The 24715-nt window shown below is 50.9% G+C and overlaps 2 protein-coding genes across 2 annotated transcripts in view; one reads left to right on the top strand and one right to left on the bottom strand.

The window, feature by feature from the left end:
* Positions 1-4172: 4172 nt before the first annotated feature.
* LOC119454082 (uncharacterized) lies at positions 4173-12672 on the bottom strand. Its single transcript, XM_037716089.2, has 4 exons — positions 12459-12672; positions 9521-9889; positions 7227-7462; positions 4173-4624 (listed from the first exon to the last, which is right to left on the bottom strand). Exons 1-4 carry the CDS (start codon positions 12654-12656, stop codon positions 4267-4269), a joined length of 1161 nt encoding a protein of 386 aa, XP_037572017.1. The 5' UTR covers positions 12657-12672; the 3' UTR covers positions 4173-4266.
* Positions 9685-24715, top strand: part of LOC119453329 (fatty acid synthase-like) — a 162312-nt gene continuing 147281 nt past the window's right edge. Inside the window, 1 exon segment of the mRNA XM_037715369.2 lies at positions 9685-10112. Coding sequence (XP_037571297.2) covers positions 10105-10112 — 8 coding nt within the window. The 5' untranslated portion in view covers positions 9685-10104.

The following is a 24715-nucleotide window of genomic DNA, read 5'->3' on the forward strand; positions in this document are numbered from 1 at the left end:
CATATATGGAAACAAAGCGCTGCATGAGCGTAAGATCTGTCCGCGGTGGCAGCTGTGAATCGCGCCCACGTGTCACCCACGCGCTGCCTCTCGCCATCTCCCGATTAGCGAGGCAGTCGCGCCACACTTCGCTCAGTTTGCAACATGCCGCACGAGACAGATTGTCCGCGCCAGCCAATATATCGCGAAATGAAAACACCTATACAGCTGCGTTCAAGTTTCGCATTAGGGAGTATCGTAATCGTCGGTGGTATTTCTTCCTTTTTCGCCGATTCAAACAGAAATCACAGCTTCAAATTTTTGACGTTCGCGATAAGTGTATCGTCGGCAAAGAGGCCAGGTGTCGAGTTAGCATCCTTTCCGACAGTGTTTGCTATGTTTTTTTTTTTTTTTTTTTCATTTTACGCCTGAGTGTACCTCTGAAGGTCAGAAACAACTACGAGAAACGAATAAATAAACTTTTTGTGCAAGCAGGACTGTGCGAGAAGGCGACGGGACAAGGCGCTACGCCCAACTGACTTCTTTATACCCGCTCATTAAGAAGCCGGACATGAGTAGTATGCGCAGAAAAGCCATCGTGACATCAGAAAAATCAGGAAAGCGATGTCAGATAAAATATTCTAGAAAACAACATTCAGTGTTGTACACTTGGCCATAGAACCAACACGACGCATTCTGATCGAAGCGATCTTTTCTTCTGTAGCCCTGTCTGCGCTTTAAAATTTACTAGGGCGCCACTGCTGCCACCCGGTCGATGGAGTGATGAAGGGGGGTAAAACGTTATTTTGACCAGGTCTTTTTAGTGGTTTGAGCCCGAAAGCGCTACGTTCACCCAGATCGACGCTTCATCATTATTTGACTTGGATTCGCATATTAAAGCGAACTTTAAAAAAAAATGTCACAGTTTCGCCCTAAGGGCGAAGCAATGAATGCGATAACAACACAGCAATGTCATACGAAGTAAGGTGAGCGGCTTTGGTAGCAATATGAATTGTAGTAAACATGAGCTGATTAAGTAAGCAGGTGTGCTGCGGCGTAAGTAGACCGCCATGAAGAGAGACTCGATGACCACGAGAAGGCGCGTGTGAAACGGTGTTGTTGATGAGAAGCGCTTCCCGTGGGCAGCGCGTGCGAAGGGACACACCTGTAGCGCTGCACTGCCGATCCGGGCAGCATTACATGTGTAGCGTGCGTTGGAATATGTGGCCCGACTATTACTAACTGAATGAACAAGCGTGGTGTGAGCGCGCACAAACAAACATGGATATATCACACTGAATGACTGCAGACAACAACTGTCAAAACGCTAGCAGCAAGCCCATACGCTGCAGCGGGCGAAGGTACGTGCGGTCTATCGCTTCAACAGAAACTGAGCGGCGAATGCACAGTGCATAAAGGTCAGAGCCGTGTGGAGATAAGAGACGGTGCGGTCTAGCGACGAGCGCGGTTGTTGGCAAAGTAGAAGTGCGCCCCCCCCCCCTCCCCGCTCCCTCCGGCGCTGGCTTCCCACTTCCTTGCTTGCGCGTGGGAGAGATAAGAGACTGTGCGGGTGAGCGACGAGCGCGGTTGTTGGCGGAGTGGAAGTGCCCCCTCGCTTCAACAGAAACTGAGCGGCGAATGCACAGTGCATAAAGGTCAGAGCCGTGTGGAGATAAGAGACGGTGCGGTCTAGCGACGAGCGCGGTTGTTGGCAAAGTAGAAGTGCGCCCCCCCCCCCTCCCCGCTCCCTCCGGCGCTGGCTTCCCACTTCCTTGCTTGCGCGTGGGAGAGATAAGAGACTGTGCGGGTGAGCGACGAGCGCGGTTGTTAGCGGAGTGAAAGTGCCCCCCCCCCCCCCCCCCCCCGCTTCCTCCGGCGCTGGCTTTCCGCTTCTTTGCTTGCGCGTGGGAGATTGAGTGCGTTCGCTCTCCGTGATAGCGCGCGTCCCCGCACGCTTCCGCTCGGGCATACGGCGCGCGGCGAAGATTTTATCTATATGGAACCTCACGGCGACGGCGACGACGACGGCAGAAATCCGGTTGAAGTGTCCATATAATTGCTATCTCAATAATAGGTGGCGCTACAGTGATGAACGCGACAAGAGCTCTGAGTGAAATTTGAGAAGTTATGTGATCTCGTTAAATGGTGAGTGTCTGTGGTGAAGTGGTCGAGTGTAGCCGTAGTCGTTCTGCCTCTCTAGTGTTTAGCGGACTTCGCCTATGCCCGTGACTGATCGCGTTGCCCAGTAGCTTTGTGGAAGGTGATGCAATTCATGTGGATGTCGTCACCGCTTATGACAGTGTCTTATTTGTAGGTGGTCGTGCTGCCATTAGAAGCGCGTACGAGTGCGAGAAACTTCAGCAGTTTTTGTGTAAGAAATGTGGAGGTCTCGAAATGTTAGCTAGAAAATCAACTGTCATCAAATCAAGTCTGCTTCTTTTGGCTGTGCGAACTTATGCTCGTGCGAGCAGCAAAATGACAAAGATCCGTTGCATAATGTGGGTTTCACAAAGTCAGCTTTGCCGCAATACAGGCATGTTATGCGGTGAAGTATACCAAAATTGGACAGTTACTGTGGTGATTTAGCCCCTTGTTTTGGGGTCATGGCCGTGCGCTATTAGAAGACGCGAACCCCTAGGGAGGAATCATGGTCGAAGAGCACGACAAGAGCCTTGCCGATTCAACAATTGAAAAAAAAAAGAAAGACAATAAATTGGAGCGGGTGACGCCAAAAAGAAAGCCTTATTGACTTGTGTATGACCAAATAAGTTGCAAGCATATTTAAGCATATTCCAAGCTCCTGCCTTATTTATGATTGTGTAAAGTAAATGCATATACTGTGCACCAACCTTAGTACCAATTCTGATGTACTTTAATGATGTAGACTTAACACGGCATGCATCGTTATAATACACGAATATGATCATACACAAAGAGTAGCAGAGTCTTAACATATCCATAGCATGCACAGGAGTGCGGGAGTCAACCGTCTATCTCTTTAAATTAGGTTGAACGTGCATACTTGAGTAATATACAACACATGGTGGGTGTCGGGTTTCTTTTATTGGTAAATTCATGCCAGCCCCCCTTTTTAGGTTCTGGTGTGTGTTGCTTGTTGCTGTGTATGTATATAATTACTTCCAATGTGGCTTTCTTATCGCTAATAAATTTAGGGAAGACAGCGTTCATTTTTGTGCATTACTTTCTTGATCAGAAAGCGAGTGAGCGTGCTTCGAAGGATGTCGGATTTTGTTGAAGCAACAAAAAGGCATAAGCATATAGACTGCATGCTGGAGGTATTCTTTATAACATGAAGGATATTATGATAGCAGTGTGCACAATAATTAGGATTCTTGTCACCACGGAAGCTTGCCAGGTGCATAACACGGGACAGACAACATAAATCTTGGCCAACCATCCCTAATTGTGGTCTTGCGCCTCCTACCACTGAGCAACTGGTCCAAGAGACAAAACATGCAACATTTATATCTGACTAAATGTAGTGCATGTTGCACAAAATTAAGAGTCCGTGTCAGGTGCTATTGTTGACAGATACATATCCGAGAGCCTCATAAACTTGTGCAATATTGCCGCTCGACTGGCTCGGAAAAACACTTATGTAGCACGTATTGAGCAACAGAAAGCTGTATCGGGAGTTTTTCCCGTTGCTCTACAATTTTCTCATTGATACTTTTCATCTAATTATATTTGAGAAGTTGAATAATTAAGACTGATTACGCAATTAGGCGGAATGCAATAAGTCACCCGAGTATCTCCAAGCGTCGAGCTACGTGGCATCTGCATGCATATTTTAAAAATCCTGGTGCATGACCTATGACGACCGAACAGCGGAGGTCCTAAAATCATATCTTGCACTATGTTTTTTAATGTTTTATTCTTCATTGAACAGCTTGGCCAACGTTAGCTGGGACATTTTATATATACGTATATAATCTTCAATGAAAAAAAAAGAAAGATTAAAAAGACATGGTCTGACGACCTCCTTTTTTTCGGTCGTCAGACGTCTAAACACCGTATTTATTATCTCTGTATCTTGCACAGCTTGGCTAACGCAAGCTGGGACACACGGTACCTGTGCCCCACGACATTGCGAAAAATACTTTTAATGAACGCTTCCTGGTCTAGGAACATCTGAGAAAGAGCGTCGCCAGAGGCGACAAAGTGCAGCCGACTCCTCCTGGCATATATATATGCGAACGCTCTCTCGACCACGGCCTCCCAGGTCGGGCTGCGTGCAGAGGCCCTGCCGGGAACCGCGGCCCGCGATCATTGCCGCAAACAGGCGTCCCTGCACGCTGCCATGCTGTCGAAGCGGTTGGCGCCCACGAGGCACCGGTGGGTAAGCAGCGCGTTCAGCGAGGCCCTGACGCAAAGGCCGCGGCCGCTGGGTAGGATTCGCGCGAAATACGGGAACCGCAGCTGGTCCTCCTCGCACGTCGTCGACGCCGGAGGGCGGCACTGCGGGTCGCGGCGACCTCCGCGCCGGCCCTCGCACTGGTCGCGGCACTCCCTCAGCGAGGCGTGCATCTTGCCGGTCCCGTTGACTGGACACTCTCCCTGCGGGAAGTCCCACTCGACGCAGCGGTGCCCGTCGAAGTACCACCAGGTTTCCGTCACGTCCTGCCTGAACACGCAAAAAAAAAAAAAAAAAAAATCACCGACGATTACGATACTCCCTAATGCGAATTTTGAGCACAGCAATTCAGGTGTTTTGAATTCGCGATAGACTGTGGTAAAGAATTTGATTCTGAACGACAGGGTTCTCTCGGCGGCGACGGCGCTTAGCCTCTGCTCGGGCAGCTGGTTTAGCAGTAGCGGCAGACGAAGCGTTTCCACCGGTGGCGTCGTCACTTATTGTTCATAAAGAAATTGTGAACACGGGAAGGCGTGACTCGCGCGGAGCGCATTCTCTAGCGGCGGCGGCGCAGGCGATGTCGCGCATGCGCAGTGTGTCCGAAGCCCACGCCAGCGCTTTGTTTCCATATATGGTATCGGAGGACGCGCTCGCCGCATGCCTGGACGCCGCCTTGAAGCACGCACGTCTCGTGCGGCACCCGCTTTCCGCCTCGCCCTTTCGTCACACTCTCCTCCTCCACTTTCCTCCTTATGCTTCCGCTGCACCCTCCTCCTCCGCTTTCGTCTTCGCGCTCTCTTCGCTATCGCCGTCTTTCATCTCCCGATTGAGCCGTGCTCCCTCAAGGGCTGCAGAAGATAGCGCCAACCTTTCCCTTTTCCTCAAGAACCACTTATCATCATCATCCCGCTGCGCTTCGCGTTCGCTCTTTCATCATTTGCTGTGCTCGTTCGCTCGGTTACACCGACCACGGCGTAACTAACCGACATAACCGACCTCGGCGTCCTCAACGCGGGAACGCTGCGCTCTAAAAAAATATCAGCGCCATATTCTCGCAGACAAGCAGCCGAGCTAATAACCCCCACTTAGCACATATGTGGTCTGCAGATATCTATCAAGATGGTATATAGATGTTCAGCAGTCGCGTGCATCTGTAAGGTCTACGCTGAGCCAAGCTATACATAAGGCCTCAACCTGCTCATATTTATCAAGAAGACCTGTCGACGCTCAGTAGTCATCTATCAGGGCCTTCAATTTCGGTCAAACTTACACGTAAGCCTACGCTGCTTGCATTTATCAAGATATAGTCTATAAATGCTGAGCAGTCGGTATCTAAAGCGTCTACACTGACGGCTGCGTTTCCTTTCTTGAAGACTTTGCGCTCACTACTTTCCTGTCGAGAATGCTAAGATAACGCGCATGCAGTCCATGACGATTATTGTTGTGGGACAAGATAAGCCCCAAATTGTGCAAACTTTTAAAACAGTGTAGAATACTCCGCCTCTAAGCGACCATGCTTACGGTCAAATTATGCATAAGGCTTTACTTCGTCAGCTATGCTGTGTGCAAATATTTGTCTGTGGGGTCTATAACGTCCAGTAGTCAGCTTTTATACATCTTTGAGGTGTACAGTGCTTGAAGAGCCACAAGACAAAGTAAATGTGCTTCAATGGAGCGTACTTATTACTCCGGAAATGGATTGGGGTCAGGCTGTTGCTGTTGTATGAAGGAGTTGTCACTGCTTTTATGTAGTTGCACTGTACTCAGTCGATACAAGATAAGTCCTAATGGTTGTAAATTGGAGTGAAAAGTTGTGCGACAAAATTTCCCCCAGAAGGTGTAAATTCTGGAAAAGGCGCAAGACCGAGTAAAGGTGCATCACTGGAGAGTACTTATTACACTAAAGAATAGAGTTGATTTGGGAGGGGCAATAACTCCCATATAAAGGAGTAGCCAATAATTTGATGTAGTTGTGCATTACTCAATCGACACAAGATGAACCGTAACGGGTGTAAAATGTATTTCATTAAGTGCTGTGCGACAAAATACACGGAAAAAAGGCGTACACAGGAAACGGGCTCTACGTGGGGAGACTATTAACACTCGAAAATTGACTTAAGACTTGGAACAAGTAGTTAGTTCCGCATGAAGGAGTTCTAGTACTCTCATGTAGTGGTATACTCTACAAACAGTTTATATCAGTTTTGGCAGTGCCTCAAAACGGAGTAAGCGTGTTCCACTAGGAAGTACTATTCCTATCAAAATAAAGTTATAGGACAAGCCGTTACTTCCGCATGAAGGAGTTGACAGTATTCCGGTGTAATTGTACTGAACTCAATCGATACAGGATGAGCCCTAAAGGGTGTAAAATGTTTCAGAGTGGTGTGTGGCAAAATTACGCCGGAAAATGTGTATGCAGTTGCTTTAAAAGCCACAAAACAGATCAAATGCGCTCCATCTGGGATCAACGTATATTGGTCTCGAAAAATGCAGCTAGGATTCGGAATGGGCAGTTACTCTCTATAGCATGAGGGAGTTGTGAGTACTCCAACCATCGTATGCACTCTTAAAGTTTGCACCCTTTGGGGCTTATCTTTTCCTACAACGATAATCGTCATCTGCCTTGCTAGCGTTTCCTTTCTTGAAACCTCTGCGCTCGATATACTTTCGTGTCGATAATGCAATGTCATGCTGATAACGCGCATTTCGATTGTGACTTTAAAGTACCAGGCTCGCAGAGTTAAAGGAAGGCAATGAGTTCAAGACAGATGCCGATTATCGTCGTGGGACAAGGTAAGCCCCAAACGGTGCAAACGTTTTTTTAAGAGTGATGTAGTTGTGTTGCGGATGATCGTCGACCCCCCTTGCATACCTCTCGCAGGCTGTGAAGAGTGGCTGCTCGAAGCAGGCGTCCCTGGTGGGCCCTTGCAGGAGTCCGCAGGCCCGGTAGCACTCTTCGAGGCTGGCAAACCGGTTCGAGCCACGGTTGCACACGGCCACGTGATCGGCACCGCTGGACACGCACGCCGCACGCGAGGCCCGGTACTCGTCCAGCAGAGCCGGGCAGTACGTGTAGTAGACGGCGCCGCACACATTGGCCTGTCCCGCCTAGCCCATTATTGAGGCCGCACGAGTGTTAAGATCGACTATTAGGGTTAGGAGAGCGCCAAACAGGGACGACATAGTGTTTTAGCTTATCCAGTATTCGGGTAAGCGCAAGCGGACTGGGCGTTTTACCGGATGAGCGTAGGCGCAAAAGTGAACGACCTGCATGGTGCAGCCACCTGGTGGCGCAGAGCTCACTCAGACAAAGAGCTAATATTACAGCAACCAAATGTATTCTATACTTCGCTGCTCGTGGAAATCTTCGGTAGCGGCGTACTTGTGTTTCTGCCGAAAATTTACGCCAGACAACAGAGACCCAACACCCAACAGCATTTTGGGATAACTTTATAAGTATGAATTCAAAAATATCTCATAAGTGTTTCCCAACCTTCGAATTTGCTAAGTGTGTCCTGTTTATGTGCGAGCAGCGCGTGGGAGGTCTTCTATTTCGAAAAATACGTGTTAAACTTTGCGCATTGAACAACCTCGGAAATGTGTGTTCCAAGATGGCCACCGTGGGACTGCGCTCAATATAGGAGCTGCGAAGAAGGCAGTAGCGCACCCAGGATCTCTGCCAGGGGGAGGTTGACAGTTTGCCAATACCATCTAAACAGCACTAATTTCGATTTCTTCACGTAAATTGTGAAAAAAAATGCGCTTTTGCGAGTGTGCAGACGATTTCACAGTCTTACATATATACACTCCGACGAGCAACTCCGTTCAGTGCAACGGCACTTATAGGGTTCGCTTCAGCGAATCAGTAACGACAGCAGGCGGCGTGTTCCAGAGAAGGGAAGAGGAGGTATCGCGCCATTGGCGTTGCTACTAATCCTTTCCGTGCTCATGACAGCTTCCATTCATTCCGTTCGCGGGCCGTCCGAGGATGCGATCAGAAGGGGACCGGACGATAGCTCCTTTGAGATTCTCTTTGAGCTAGACGCGACCGCAGAATTTTCGCTACTCTGCATGAAGTTGATAAGATGGAGTCTATATTCGAAAATAAGATGGAGTTGAGCGTGGTCGGGCGCGACTTCGGACGCGCAACCAACCACGGCGCTTTCTGTGACAACAGAAAGCGCCGCACCGGCACAACCAATGGTTAACTCGCGGACCAGCATATCACAAAATATGTAATTGAACTATCGCGCTCAGTACGAGCTAGAATGCGCGAGCGCGTGGCAAAGCGCAGTCCCAGGTTCTATAGTGGCGCCGACTGGCGCCGTGTTCCCGACTTAAAGGGACAGGTTAGCGCTTAACTTGTTTCGAACATCGCCCCTTCATGCCTTCTTTCGCTCTCTCTCTCAAGCTTGAGGATGAAGTCTTCGTCTTACAAAATTAATCCGAACAGACCAGGGCCGGTATTGTATTTCGTAGCGATGCGTTATGCTTTATTCTATACTATAGTCTTATCATCCACCGCTCACCGCTGGCTGATCCCGTTGATAACGTGAGTGGACCGTCGCTCTGACCACTGACAAAGCGCGGTAAGCGCGAAAAGGCATCAGCACCGGAAAGGCATCGCTACAAAATACCGACCCGGTGGACACTTTTGTGCAGGTTGGGAGTCATTCATGCTTGTCAGAATGAAAACTGCCGTCCGCTCTTTATTTTACGCTTCGTTTATCGTCCCACGATGCGACGCCGCACAGGTTTCTGCATTACCGCTCGACCAATGTGTACATACGCCCTTTCCCTCTTTCCGCGTGCAATCGCAGTATATACGCCTATAAACGTCACTGCCAACTCGCTGTCTCTTATCCGCAATATTCCACCGGTTGAAGTGCTAAAATAATGATTGACGCATAGTTCACACTAAAGTTGACCACCGTCTGTACTTATCGTTTTTGTGAGACCATATACTTTAGGCGCTGTAGACTGGGGGAGAGGGCGAAAGCGGGCACGAAGGGACGATGTCCGAAAAAAGAACAGTCGAGCCCTCTCCCTTTAGGTCGGTAACACAGCGCCGATCGGCGCCGTTATAATCCAACCTGCGCATGGGAGAGCAGTTTCGCCACGCGCTTGCGCATTCTAGCTCACGATAGTGCATGCTGTCGTGCATACCGGTGTGCTTCCAGACGCTGCTGAACCTTGCGCGGCGCCGCTTCCTCCTGCCGATACGGAACCGGGTGATCCCGAGGAGACGTCGGTGGCCGACGGCGGTCGAGGCCGTCCGCGGTCGGTGACCCTCCGGTCGTGGCCGTCGACTTTGCCGTGGCGGTGGAACATGAGGCCGCCTGCCCGACGAGTCCCCGCTGACTGGCCGGTGGTGGTTGTCGCGACGCCGGTTCCGGTTCCCACGTCGCGCACGGCCGAGGCCAGCAGCATCCAGTTGGAGCTGGCCGCCATGCATATGGTGGCGGCCAGCAGGACAGCGCCGACCAGGAGCAGGGCGGTGCAGGCCCAGAATCGGGAACGCCCGGTCGTTCGGTCCTTCGCAGGACAAAGAGATGATCAGTGAAGCGAGTCACGCGTCCATGGACCTTCCTCGAGAAGCGTGGGGGACGAACAAAACTGAGGTGGAGGTTTCAGCAATCCCAGACGGACGGTGAAAAGTGAGCCGGAAGCACGGAGAAAGGAGAGAACTAGGAAAGGAGCATCTCGGGATAAAATCTGAAGCTAGCAAAAGTCAGCTCATACAGGTGATCATGTCACGGTAAGCTTTAGTTTCTACATCGCCGCGCTAGCCGTGCTCAGCGCACGCTCTTCCGCAGGGACAACGCGTGCGCCATCAGCAACGTGCGGTTGCCGCCCTGGAACGCGCTGCAACCTCCATGGCACGTGGTTTCCTCCATTGGTGGAAGTCACGTGTCATTTCAGTCTTCGGTGCAACCTTGTGTACGTGGTAAACAGCGAGGAATGCTAAGAGAGCTAGTTGTTCTTTCTGACGTTGGTTTAGTCGAAGGAGTAAAAAGCTTAGGAGGCGCGCGATCTGAGAAAGCGCAGTTGGAGAGGAGGAATTGCCTCATAATTTGGAGGCACCAGTTAGGAATTAAGGCTTCGCGGCAAGTGACCTCAGGACCTCTCCAATTTGTCTTCATGTTGAGGAGGGTGTAGTGTGTCACGTGAGAGCAACGGCGCAAACGTGAGAGCATGCAATAAGGAAGCCCTGCCTACAGGGAGGAGAGGTACGTTTTCTTGGGCAGTATACCGTGTCCCAGCTAACGTTAGCCATGCTGCTGAACGCAAAAAAGGAAAGAAAAAAGTAGAAGGAAAGATAGCAAAAACGCAGTGCAAGATACCATTATAAGACCTATAATGGTATCTAATGGTATTTTCGGCCGCCAGAGTTATGATTAAAGAGACACAGTGCAAGATACGGTATTAGGACCTATACCGTATCTGGTCGCTAGCGTTCTGACTCTGGCGACAAGATACGGCATAGGTCCCAATACCGTATCTTGCACTGTGTCTTTTTAATCATTTTTGTTTCGCTGAACGACTTGGCTAACCTTAGCTGGGACACCCTATACAACCCCCCCCAATAAGTCGCGAGACTTGTGTGCTAATGAGAGGGAATTAACTCATGGGGGAAATTCACGAAGGGGGATATCATGGCCCTACGCTAAAACACTCGACTCGATCGCTGGCTCGAATAATCCGGTTAAGCCTTATGAAGATTTCTCCTGACCATCCTTTCATGTGCCTTGTGCGGTACCGCTTACTGTTGCACTTTTTAATACGCACTCCATACAAACTCTAAACACAAGTAAAGAGCGAATAACGACTATCGCTGTATTAAGTTACTCACAATTGAAAGAGCGCTCTGAAAAGAAAAGAATTAGAATTCCTGCTCTGCATTCGTTCTTAGCCAAACGTACTGTTCTGAGAGCGGATAGCTTATTTTGTAATTTCTTTACGTCGTACCTGTTATAGCGCGTAGTGATAGAATAAAATATATAACTGTAAAAATAAAATGTAGTTTGCATTTCTGCGACAAATATTGGGAGAAAGGGTGTAATTTTCCTTAGTGTGTAGTGTTTTCTTAACTTGGCCTTTATGAAAAATTGTCGGCCTCCTATATTTCATAGTTATGATTTATCAACTAGTACAAATGCGCTTGCGCAATATATATATATATATATATATATATATATATATATATATATATATATATATATATATATACACACACATTGATGCCTTCAGGTAGCATATGTGGGTTTATTGACCAGTTGCCATCACCCAAAAAGATCACGTGCTCGTGACGCCTGTGGCAAAAAGGATGTTCCACATCCGCCCCTAGGTTTCTGATTGATGGCGCTGGCTAACACTCTCAGGGCGAGTTCTAGTTGTGAAACATAAATACCCCAGAAAGTGGATGGGAAAACGGCTCCGCGGTAGCTCAATGGTGAGAGCATAGCACGCGTAATGCGAAGACTTGGGTTCGTTCCCCACCTGCGGACAGTTTTTTTCACCCGTTTTCCTTTGCATTACTTTATCATTTCATTAATGCAATTAGTAAGTAGAAGTAATTTCCCCTATGTTGTCCTTGGTGTCATTGTTTGTCTTCTTACGTCTTCTTAGACAGATTAACAGTTGCGATATAGCGCATTTGACATTTGTGCAAGTTGATAAATCATGCCATATTACGTGAGCGCTTTGTTACGCCTTATGTTTTTTGTGAGCGAGAAGGCATAAAATAGACTACCAAAATGCCCAAACTCACGTTCTTCAGGCTGATATAGTTCACGTTCGCTCGTTAAAAATACTTATAGCAATGAGGCTGGAATTAAGTTCAACTATGAGGTTTTACGTGCAAAAAAAAAAAAAAAAAACACTATCTGATTATGAGACACACCGTAGCGGGGGCCGGACCCCGGAATAATTTGGACCACCTGGGGTTCTTTACCGTGTACCTAAATTTAAGTACACGGGTGTTAAATTTCGCATTTCACCCCCATCGAAATGCGGCCGCCGTGGCCGGGATTCGAACCCGCGAAGCGATGAGGCCTAAACACTCCATGTAAGTACTACGTATAAAGACAGGTATGCTATTTACCTCGGAGGAGGCTCCGGCGGCTGACGACTCCGAGGGACCGCAGGCCAGGCCGTGAGCCTCGTGTCCCGGCGTCCAGTGGAAGTAGCCGGTGTCGGCTACCCAGGGGGCGACACCCGTCGGGGCGCGCCCTTCGGCGGCGGGAGTAGTCTCGGCTACCCGCAGCAGGAATCCCCAGGAGGTGTTCTGCTGTGCAGCCATGGATGAACGTGTCTAGCCGCCGTCCGTGAAAGCTTATAGGGTTCTCCTCTTCTTCGCACGGGCCATTGGCTCGCGCACCAGGAATTGTCCGTGCCGTAAACTCGTAATGATGATGATGATGAGGAAAAGATAGAAAGCTTAAAAAAAAGCAGTTCGATTCATCTCCAATACATATGGGCGTACTCCTATTACTAACCTTTTATCTCGGAGCGACTGCCTTCTATAAGGGATAGAAATCGATTGTGTCGTTTAAAATTCTTTTTCCAACTAATAAATGGTCACGTATACAACATCGACACGTCTCACATTCTCACCTACACAACAGGCTACGCTACCAGACAAAGGCACTCACTAGCTGTAACTCTACCCGCCGTGGTTGCTCAGTGGCTATGGTGTTGGGCTGCTGAGCACGAGGTCGCGGGATCGAATCCCGGCCACGGCGGCCGCATTTCGATGGGGGCGAAATGCGAAAACACCCGTGTACTTAGATTTAGGTGCACGTTAAAGAACCCCAGGAGGTCCAAATTTCCGGAGTCCCCCACTACGGCGTGCCTCATAATCAGAACTGGTTTTGGCACGTAAAACCCCATAATTTAATTAATTAGCTGTAACTCTACTTACAACACCTGTCAACTGCTTCAAGTACTCCTTTTTTTTTTTTTCATAGTAGATTGGAATGACCTGGCCGATAAAACTGTAACACAGGACTCATTATCACTTTTCGAGACGTATCTTTAATAAAAAAGCATTTTGCGCTTGCTGAGATTGTTTGTGATAGCACTGTGTGACTATGATTTGAAAACCGCTGAAGTGACGTTGCTTGACTTTTTTTTTTTCCCGCTCGTGTGAAGAAGCTTTTGAGTGCAGTTCCCCATTTTTTGTATCTGCGTACTTAATCGTGTACCACGCTACTAAGATCTTGTTTAAGCTCGCAGTATTTATAAATAAATAAATAAATAAATAAATAAATAAATAAATAAATAAATAAATAAATAAATAAATAAATAAATAAATAAATAATGATGATGCCAGGCACTGTTGCGTATCCGCAATGGAGGATTGGCGAAGAAGCGGGCGGGTAGACCCATAGAGCTAATATAACGATATATGACATGTAAAGGGGTGTGTATTTTTAAGTTTTCCGGGAATCTTTCAAAAAAATCACCCGTTGCTAGATAACATAATTCTGATGATCTGGATAATTGAGAGAAACGGACATCACTTACACTAGAAATCGAAACATATTCAATTAATTAATGAAAATCAGCAAATAACTTAATTACTTTATGGGACATATGATAATTTACGAATTGTAGCCGATGAGCTTTTCAGGCGTATGCACTTGGAACGAATTTCCAGAATGACACCAGTTTGGAGATATGCGCCATCAAACTCGCCGTAAGAATGCGCTGTTGTTCCACCTTTTTTTTTTTTTTTTTTTTTGCCAAAGCGTTTTTTTATGCAATGAAGCACAAAAGTAACTGGAACGCCTATGTATTTTGCCATAGAATTTGGAAAATAATATCTAGAAATTAGTGTCACCCTCGAAATTCATTACAAGTGGATGCATTGCCATGCAAGCGCACCCGCACCGGCTACAATTGGTAAATTGCAATATATGCCTTAAAGTAAATAATTAGGATGGTAATTAGTGATTTTTTGTAATTAGTAGAATATGTGTTTTGATTTCTCGTGCTAGTAATGTCCGCTTCTTCGAATAATCTAGTTCAAGGACAAGAATTATGCTATCTGCCGCAGGCAATTTTTAAAAATTCTGTAAAACTTAAAAATGATCAGCCCGTGTACTTGCCGTCGTCGTGCTGAATACTGCACGACGCAGTATAGGTGCTGGAAATTGACATGTCAGAGGCGGAGCAGAAAATCCGCGCAGTGTCACTTGTGTATGAAATCCGGCTCATATGAGGAAACCTGTTGAAGAGAGAATTTGAATGACTGGACCTTCCAGCGACGCCATCGCCAATAAATCTGCCATTTAGATAAAGAAGAACATCTCTGAAGTCCGGGCCCTCGAACCAATCGGATACAACTTAAATATGGAGGCACTAATAATTTAAATATCTCAATACTTGCGAGTCACTAAAGAAGCAAATAATGACATAGAACCGAGAACGACCAACTCGGAACCAGCTCAGATGAATTGAATTCGCGAGTGGCAAGTGGATGCTGAAAAATTCTGCAAGAAGTATACAGGCGCAAATTCTGGACGACGAAGTGAAAAGGAATGATCGAGAATAAGACATAATATTTCATGTTCATTGTCTTCATAATTTTGTAGTCTCTGTTTCTCTCTCTCTCTTTCTTCTGTTGCATGCATCGTATATTGTGCGTTGTATGGTTGCTTGTTATCTTCTTTGCCTTTGTTGCCGCCTTGACGCTTAATTCTGTCCTGTCGCTTATCGCGCCGGATAAGAACTATCTGTCTGAAAAATAATTATATGAACATCCAACGCACATGTCGTCGTAATCCATGTGAAGTGGCGCTTAGAGAAACTGGTCAATTATTCGCTGGTATACAACTGAATGCGATGTGTGCAATGCTATATGCAACGTGCAAATTGTCATGCAATAAAACCCGTCAACCTGTAGATCTCTTTTGTGCAAGGACTCGCAGGTCTCTCTAAAGCACACACAGACCTCTTGCAAAGCACCGGCCACACTTTACCATACCACATGGGCATACATGCCAATTAACACAATGAATACCTCGTAACACGCACCCGACCGCACAACAAGCAGCGAGAAGCTTTCGTGTCCAGCGGTGACTCCGCGGGGGACCAGCTCGATCTGGTCAGGAGAGCGCGCCGTCCGGCTACGGCTCATGGGGTCCTGGACTGGGGGGATCCACCCACGACCTAGGCCTCCCGGCATGAGAGAGTCATCCCGGTGCGGTTATGTACCCTTACAGATTTTCTCTCTATCTACATGGAATATTAGAGCGTTGTATAGATTTACCGGGTTCTATGATTTGCTTGGCTTTCTTCGATTTATCCATTTCTCATGCAATGTCTTTTTAACAGCGGAGCTGCTTTTTAAGCCGGGCGTAATGTGTCTCCTGAATCCAAAAATGTGGGCCGATCCTGGCGGCTGTGCAGAAAGGGTCCAAGCGCAATGGCACATATATCCCTGTGAACTAGCGAAGCCGAGCCTGGCTAAGTCTAGCTAAGCATGGTTGGGACTACTTAAGTTAAGCTTAGTCAGTCATCAATAGGCAATTGATAGCCAATCAATAGCTAATCGATAATCGATCAATAATAAATAAATTCCGGAAAATGCTGGGGATGACATGGTAGCGCTTAGCCTCGCCCAAATACGCGGCCAATACCTTGCGATAGCCAATCGATAGCCGATCAATAGCTAATCGATAATCGATTAATAATCAATAAATTCCGGAAAATGATGGGGATGACTTGGTAGTGCTTAGCCTAGCCCAAAAGCCAGGGCTATAGGTAGGTGCCCACCACCTCCGCTGTCTGTCTAGCATTTGCAAGCTACGCGATTAAAAAAAATATTTATCCGCCAAAAAGTCGCAACTTTAATCTCAATATGATTGTACACTAAACCGTTCATAAACTATGCCAAAATGCAAGCACTAAATCGAGCGTATGTGCAGTGTCAGACGCATGCGCAGCACTAATGCAATGCATGACAATTGTAGAGCAAGGTATGCGCACGGACAAACACGACCCCATACCTCGATACATGCTAGAATTCTGTACTTATTGTATTTCAGTGGTACACTCTCATCCCGAAGGATTGGCCAAGGACGGGCGCAAACTCAGTGGCTTGTACCAAATGGCTAAATCAAAGAAAAGCAAGTAAATGACAGAATTTGGTGAATATGTAACTGTTGTTTTGAGGCAACAAAAACAACATAACGCGCTGTTACAAGATGTCGGCGTGCTTTAGAGATCCTACGAGTCCTTACGCACAAAGTACTACCTGCTCATCGGTTATACAAGACCCACCCGAAATCATCGGCAGACTTCTATTCAGCATACTATAGTTACTGGACATGACTTTTCGTGAGAGCAATACAAGTATTATCTCACGAGCTATTAATGATGCATTACGAGGCGACACAAGTATTATGTTTTATCGCTTTCATATTGATATCGATGACATGTCATTTACCGTCATTACTAAAACGCAAACACTGTCAAGGACCTTCTACGGCGACGAAGTATTTCCCTACATCAAAAATATACGCTGACGTGTCCTACGTCGCATAGGAAATTCTAAGTTAATCTACAAAAATATTCGAGAGCGATTTCGATTAGAACAATGCTAATGGCCTACAGAGCTACTGTATCGCTGTTCCAGGCGAGACATCTTGTTTACCGCTTACATATTCATATCGCGAACGTGCCATTTATCCCTTACATATTAATGCCGAGGACATGTTTATCACTCTTAATATGACGCGGCAATGATATTTGCTAAAGAGGTACTGCCGACGACAGCAACAATATTCCCTTACATCAAAAATACAGGTTGACGCGCCTCCTACACCGAATATATAGAATAATCTTACTACTCAGCGCATTCAAATATCCTAAAAAAAAAAAGCGCCGCAACAAAACGAGTCGAGTAATCGGGCTGTTTTATACTTATTCCTGCGATTCTTGATTCACTGAATCGCATTAAGTGCTAACGAGCGAATGCGAAAGGAGACGTTTACAAACGCGACCATGAAAAGGCCCCATCGTCGGCCCACGCACTCTTGTAGTGCTTCCAGACCGGGATACCGAATGCAAAGTAGGCAGCCGCCAAAGCGTTCTCTGCCCTGGGGAAGTCCTGTTCATCAGTTCGCACTGTCCGCGCTATAATAAAAGTGTCGAGATTAAACGCGCAAGATCCGGGGGGCGCCACTTGCGAGGATATATCGCGCGCAGGTTAAGGTCGCGTGTGGCGACGGATCTCCGCGGACTAAGGCGTCGCAGTCGTCTCGACGGCGTCGCCCTCGTAATCATTCCACGCCGATTCTGCGGCGACCCGCCGGCGTCCGTAATCGAGCTTGCAATTCGTCGCCGCCATAGCCGCGCCGGGAGGACACTTGAACGCGGCGGCGAACTGGCTAAGGTGCCTCAGGGGCACGTTCACCCTCTGCTTCGCCGACAGCCCGCCACTGTGGTACGCCGGGTCCTTGGACTCGCAGTTGTCCAGGGCGAAGTAGATGAAGAACAGTTGATGCGCAGTCAAGTCCGGAAGGTCCTCGAGCCGGAGGTCCAGCCTCCAGATCCGGCGGATGGGCAGCAGTTGGTCGAACGCGGTGACCGCCATTATGAGCGCGGTCGTACGGTCCAGGAGGGCGCGCGCCGACCGCGTCGTGCCTCGCGGATCACCGGCGTAGCCGTGCTTCTTCAAGCACGCGAGCGCCTCGGTCCGCCGGTAGTCGTAATCGTAGTCGTTGGCGAAGTTAAGCGGAGCGTCTCGCTCGTACGGGTTCTCGTGCAGAAATTGCGCCAGGGCTCGGTAGAAGCGCACCGCGACCCGGGCCAGGTGGAAGACGAAGAACGAACTTCTGGGCGGCACCGAGTCGTTGAACAGCGTGGCCGGAACGTGCACCAACTGCAAGTCGCGCCGGAACGAGGCTTCGGCAGACAGCTCGGAGCGGCCGGCCCAGGCCCGGGCCCTCAGTCTGTCGCCGCGCATCAGTAGGCCGCGGAGCACCTTGTCCTGCCTCTGCTTGGAGACGTTCCAGAAAACCAGGAGCGGGTTGGATCCGGCGGGAGTTATGCCGCGCGCGCAGTCCACCCGCTTCGAGGGAGCCGGACCGACCTGCGTCGTGGCTCGCCTCTTGAGTCTGTAGCGTACCAGGAGCGCCGACAGCTCGCTGATCCAGGGCAGGTCGGTCACGTGCCGCAGGAACACCGTTTCCAGCTGAGACAGCCACTCTCGCGTGGCGACGTCGTGGCCCGCCGAGTGGCGCCACATGCTGGCGGCCTTGGCGACGCAGTCCGGCAGCGCCCGATCTACGAGCCAGGCGCAAAGGAGGGGCGTGTCCGTTACCACGTCGCCAACCGTGCGGCCCAGGACGCTGTCCGAGAAGAGGTTCCGCAAGCTTCGCATGTTATGGGACAGGAACGGAGCGACGTGAACGACCACGAGAAACCCGAAGTAGTTGACCGTGTTCTCGGGCGGAAAGGAGCGCAGGACGGAGTCAACGTCCCGGAGGAAATACGGCGCCGACCGTAGGACTACGTTCATATCGCCTCTGATTGGTGTAGGCACGTCGATCAGCAGGACGGTCAAGAACTCGCGCAGCCCCTCGTTCAGGTCGCGGAATCGGACGACGCGGGTGTCTTCGGCGTCGTAGCTCGAGCGCTTGAGAGCAGCCAAACCGGACCGCACCGCGAACAGTCGATCGCGGAAGTCGCGGGAGACCGACGCCTTCACCTCGAGCTCGACCTCCCTGACGGCTTGCTTGAAGAGCGCGGCCGCGTTGCCCGCCGCTCGGTCTGCGTCGGCCAAGAGAAACCGAGGCACGTCAAGCTCCACCACGGTCTCGTCCAGGTTGTCCGGATTGACGCTGACGCCCACTTGCGCGATCGTCGCCAGGTCGAGGTCACGCGCAAGCTCGGCTGCGAAGCGCCATACCGCTATCTGGCCGCCGTGCACCGAATCACCGCGGGGCCAGGTCGCGATCGACCACTTGGCGAACAGACGCTTCAGGCTGTCCGCGGCCGGGGGAATGCTCACGATCCGGTCCACGCAGTCGCTGTGCAGGCCTTCCGCGACGCCGACGTCCCGCTGACCCTTGGCACTCTTGAGCTGGTCCAGCAAACGGCGCGTCAGCGCCACTTGAATCAGGGTGTCCTGGGAGATCAGAGACCCCGTGGACGTTGAGAGTGCCGGATGTTGGGACACCCAAGTGGCGCATACGTGGTCGTAAAAGTCGTCGCACGGACTCGAGGTGGCGCTGCGAATGGCTTTTATGTATTTGGCCTCTCGCCTGCAGTAATCTGAAGTGCAGTAGTAGGGTTCTAGCGACTTGGTCGAAGGGCGGGGAGACCGCGTCGTTGGGCGCTTAACCGTAGTTCTCTTGCCCGAAGCTGTGGTGGATTCGCTGATAATAGTCGAGGGCCCAGGTTTCGGCCTGCAGACGACGACGTAGTAAATGGCGAGCACGCAGGTGATCAGCACTAGGGTGGCAATGATGGCTGCGATCAGCAGCCAGAAGACGAACGACCTGCAATCACCGGCATAGCCTACTTGTTCGGTCGATTTCTTGGCGCCGTGGAGCCTTCGGTCTCTAGAGGCCCTAGTGGAACGCGACCTCTTTCTGGATATCCTGCGCCTTCTGCCGCTCTTCTCGCGTCGCCTCCGTCGCTTCTTTCCGTGGGACCTTCGAGACCTCGACCTCCTGCTGCTCCTAGACGATCCGCTTTTTTCCCTACTTTTCGATCTCTTGCCGCTTCGCTTGCCCCTGCTTCGCTTCCGGTGCCTTCTGCGCCTAGTATGCCTGCCGTGTTTGCGCCTCGAACTTCGACTGCTTTTGGATTTTCTGCTGCTTCGGCTTCCGGATTTCTTCCCGCCTCTGCTCCCGGACCTACGCTTGCGCCTGCTGCTTTTGGACTTCTTCGACGCCCTTGTCTCTGGTCGCTGCTCGGGGCTTACGCTCTCCCGACTTCCTTTCGAACTTTTCCCGACAGCCTTCACGTCTGGGCTTCTGCTAATATCGGGGCTCTTTCCCGACCTTCTGGACTTCCTGCTGCTCCTGCTTCTAGACTTGCCTTTCCTTCGCCCTTTCCCACGTCCTTTTCTGCTCTTGCTGCGCCTGCTTCCGGACCTCTTGCTCGCTCTCGACTCCGATCGTTTCTCGGGACTTAGCGCGCCGTCAGGCAATTTCTGGTCGGGGCTCTTGCTACTACGTTCCGGACTTTTCAGGTCTCCTCTTCTATCGCGCCCCTTTTTCGACCTGCTTCTAAGCGCGCCGTCAGGCAATTTCTGGTCGGGGCTCTTGCTACTACGTTCCGGACTTTTCAGGTCTCCTCCTCTTCTATCGCGCCCCTTTTTCGACCTGCTTCTAGACCGGCCGCCGTGGGATCGATTGCTTTTTCGACTGCTTCGCGATTTGTCCCTCCTGGACTTTCTTCTTCGGGACTTCCGCGATCCACTTGAAACATCGGGACTCAGTGCGGGGCTTCGGGAGTCCCTCTCGGATTTACGGCTTTTGTGTTCTCCCTGGTGTGGCCGATGCTTCCGGCGGCTCTCGCGGTCTTTCTCACTTCCGCGGCTCTTTCGATCCCCGCTTTTCCCCCTCCCGCGGTGGCCGTTTTTACTCTTGCCTCGACGTCTTCTCGATGAGGAACGCCCGAGTTTCTCGTGCTTGTGCCTCGGTGATTGGCGACTTTTTTCTCGGCGATCCCCGTGCTTATCCTGGCTCGAAAGGTCGGAGGACGTTTCCGGTGGGCTGGATGTCGTCGATGAGACGACCTCCGAGCGCTTCTTCGCTTCTGTCCGTGCGGCTTGCGCGGGCTTATGCCCGGAAGTAAACGGTATCCAGTCGGCCGCGTGTTTATCCGCTCCGTAGCCTTCGAACGGCGAAGCCGGACCGCTCGAGTCCAGGTGGATCTGCGTCGTGCTCCATTTCAGCTCCACGCCCGCGACGCTCGGCATGTCGGCGGTGCGCCACTCAAACACGTAAGGCCCGGTACCGCCTCGCCCCGGAGCGCCCTTTGGAGAGTATTTCTTCTTGCGGCCGTGAGTCCCGTGTCTATTGCTATGTTCGCCGGAGCTTCTCGCGCCCGATTCCCGGCTGCTGGGAGATCTCTTCCCTTTCCCGCGGTGTCCGTGCTTTGAGCCGTGCTTCGATTTGGACTTGGACTCGTGGGTCCGCTTCGACCTCGACTTCCGGTGTGACGTCTCGTCGCGCGAATTTGACTCCGGCGCTGGACTTGAAGCGCTGGGACTCCCTTCCAGTGGCGACGATTCCTTCTTTTCGAGCGGTTCTCCTCTGCGAGATCGCTTGCCTTTCCCGCTGCGCCCGCGCTTCGAGTCTTGTTTCGACTTTGACCGGTGCCGCCGCTCTGACCTTGACTTCCGGTCCGACGTCTTCTTGCGCGGCTTCTTCCTCGACTCTTCCGCCGGACTCGTAGAAGTGCAGGTCTCTACCGGTGGTGACAAGTCCTCCTTCGGGGAGGGCTTCTTGTCTTTTCCGGCACGACCCTTTTGGCCCGCTCTCGCCTCGGGCTTGATGAGAGGATTGAGGTCGTCGCCGTGTGCGGGAGACGCCCTCCTCTCAGGTGACACAGGCGACGCAGGAGAGCCAGGTTCCACACTGTGAGGGGACATTGGACTCTGTGGCGACTTGCGCATTGGGTCAGAGCCCAACCGCTGCTTGCTGGGCTGGGTCAGCTCGGAGCGAGGCAGGGCACCGCGCGTGAACGGCTCCATGGCGATCTCGAAATTAAACTCGCGCGATGCCAGATCATTGCTTACGTCGTACGTCGAGCCCGTCTCAGGTTGCTTCGACACCTCGAGAATATCGGCAGCATCCTCCGTTTTGTCGCTGTCCTTACCTTTCCTTCTCGCCCCCCTGGATGAGCGTGGGCTGGATTCCTTGTCTCGCCGTCGACCTTGCTTACGACCGTGTTTCTTGCCCCTGCCACTACTGGAGGACTTGGACTTCCCTGCCTTTGCATCGCCGTCGTCTGGATGATGGCCCTTTCGCAGTTTTTTTTCCTTGGATTTCTTCTCGCCGTGTCCGCTTCTGATGGGACTCTCGCCAGCGGCGGTCATAACTGCGACCGTGTAACAGTGCGGGCTGGCAGCTTTGCTGCCGCGAATGCTGCTGGGGGGCAGTCGAGTGCGTCGACGACGTTGCATTTGAATGTCTCCGTGACCGTCTTGAAACGGCACGCCGGTCAACGAGGTTTCAGTCGTGGAACTCTCGGGCGGAACAGCCGGATGAACTTTAAAAGAGTCTAGTTCCCGTTCTGCTTTTTCTTCGTCCCCCGCCACGCCTTCTCTAACACCTTCTTGAGACTTACTTAGCCGCTCCTCGCACGCACCGACGAATTCCATTGCAACGGCGGCGGCGACGTCCCGAGTGCTCCTAGTATAAGTGGACCTGTGCACGTCTGGTTGAAGTAAACTTTCTTTAGTTCGTGGTCGAACTTTACTGACGACTCCGGTATCTCCTGTCTGCCTCGATGCGTAGCTGTGCGGCTTTCGCTTCCGAGACCCGCCTCCCGTCCTGGCGCCGACTCCAGGGCCGGCTGCTTCTGGCTGCGGTACCAGCCCCGGCGGTGACCTTCCAAAGATATTGCCGAGAAGCGTGCCTACTCTGGACGAGATGTTGTGGAGCAGCGACGTCTTAGGGTGCTCGTCGTCCGACTTCACCGTAGACGACGCGCCGAGCTGCTCACCGCCGTCAATGCCAGGCGTGACTCGTGGTTCTCCCGACTTGCCTTCTCTAGTCGTCGGAGGCAGTCGATCTCGAGAGGATCTTCTGGTTGACACGGCAGACGACCTCTTCCGCACCGGTTCTCCTCGCGGTCGCTTTTCGGTCGGCTCGGCTGGTTCCACGCTCGTTCGGGACGTCCTCTCCACTTCTGTCGACGCCGTCGACGCTTCCGCGCTTGCACTGAACGAGGCATCTAGGAGTAGCGTCGTGGACGTGGCCTCGTCGCTTCTTCCAGAGTCCACTAGAGCATTTACGCCGCACGACGAGTCCTTGTGGTCGTCCAACTGTGCCAAGCCAAAACTAGGATCCAAGGTGAAGCGCTCCGGCGATTTGTGTTCCCGCGGGCTTGCCTTGTCGACGACTTGGCTTGCCCACACATGTTGTCGTTGCGGTTGACGAAGTACCGGAGCCACTGACGAAACGTTTGGAGGAGCGGTGGTACGGAGCGGTGTTGAGTCGGCGGGCGTGGATGAAGCTGGTCTCGGTGACGCTGCTTTCTGGTCTTTGCCAGCGGAGTTCTGTAGCTGCGCTGGGAACGTCTTTGCTCTAGATGCAGGTGCAAAGCTAGCGGCTGGCGCCTCTCCTTTTTGCTGGCCGTGAACGTCCAGCGGACGTCCGGTAGGCGGGTCTCCTGGACCTTGTGGATCCATGGTCGGGATGTTGGTAACAGGACGAGATCCTCTCCTTTGTTCCGTTAGGGTTCAAAAACGAGTTATGGCGTGTCGCTTCGGTGGCACGTCTTCCAGCGAGCGTGGCCCGTGCGCCGCGCTCTTGTTGCTGATGCTGATGACCTCAAAGACTGTGGCGCGTGCCCAATTAGGCGCATTGGCCAAGAATCGAGCGGAGCAGGCAAAATGCATTATTGCAATATACTTTTAATGCTCAATAAATCAAACCAAAGCGAAAATAAAATATAATGTACGTTTCATCAGTCAGACGCGGATGTTAAATTAAAATGAAAAAATAAATAAAAAGAAAACCTACCCCAACAATACAGAAACAGGAAGAAATAATATAACTACACATTTAGCAATCTATATTTAAAAATAAATTCTGGGGTTTTACACGACAGAACTACGATCTAAATATGAGGCACGTCGTAGTGGGAGACTCCGGATTAATTTTGACCACTTGGAGTTATTTAACGTGACCCAATGCACGGTACACTTTTCAAACTACCCAATGTCTCCATCCCCCCCCCCCCCCCCCCCCCCCCCCCGTGGGTTCGAGCCATGTGTAGAGACGACGACAACGACGGCAACGACGACAACAACAACGAGCAACAGGTCTTTGCTTTCCGCCCCCATCAGAATGGGCCGCCGCGGCCTGCATTGAACGTGCGACTTCAAGCAACCTTTATGAGTTAAGTCCGAAACGAAGTTTTCAACGTGGATGGTCCGAGAGAAAAGAGGACAGAAAAAAATTACACCATCTTCCCGTAGGGGAACCCTGAGTAGTATGCGAAGCAGCCATGGGGTCGACTCAAGTTCCCATTAGTTTTCAGATCTGCCTGTCGCCGCTGCCGTTTCGTGGCAGCGGCTCGAGCCCTCTTCTCCGCGGCGCTGTCCACGGCGCTGACGCTGGCGTTGACGCTGGCGCTGTCCGTGGCACTCATCGCGGCGTTGCGGGA

The sequence above is a fragment of the Dermacentor silvarum genome, chromosome 5 (assembly GCF_013339745.2).
Source record: "Dermacentor silvarum isolate Dsil-2018 chromosome 5, BIME_Dsil_1.4, whole genome shotgun sequence".
NCBI classification, from domain to species: Eukaryota; Metazoa; Arthropoda; class Arachnida; order Ixodida; family Ixodidae; genus Dermacentor; species Dermacentor silvarum.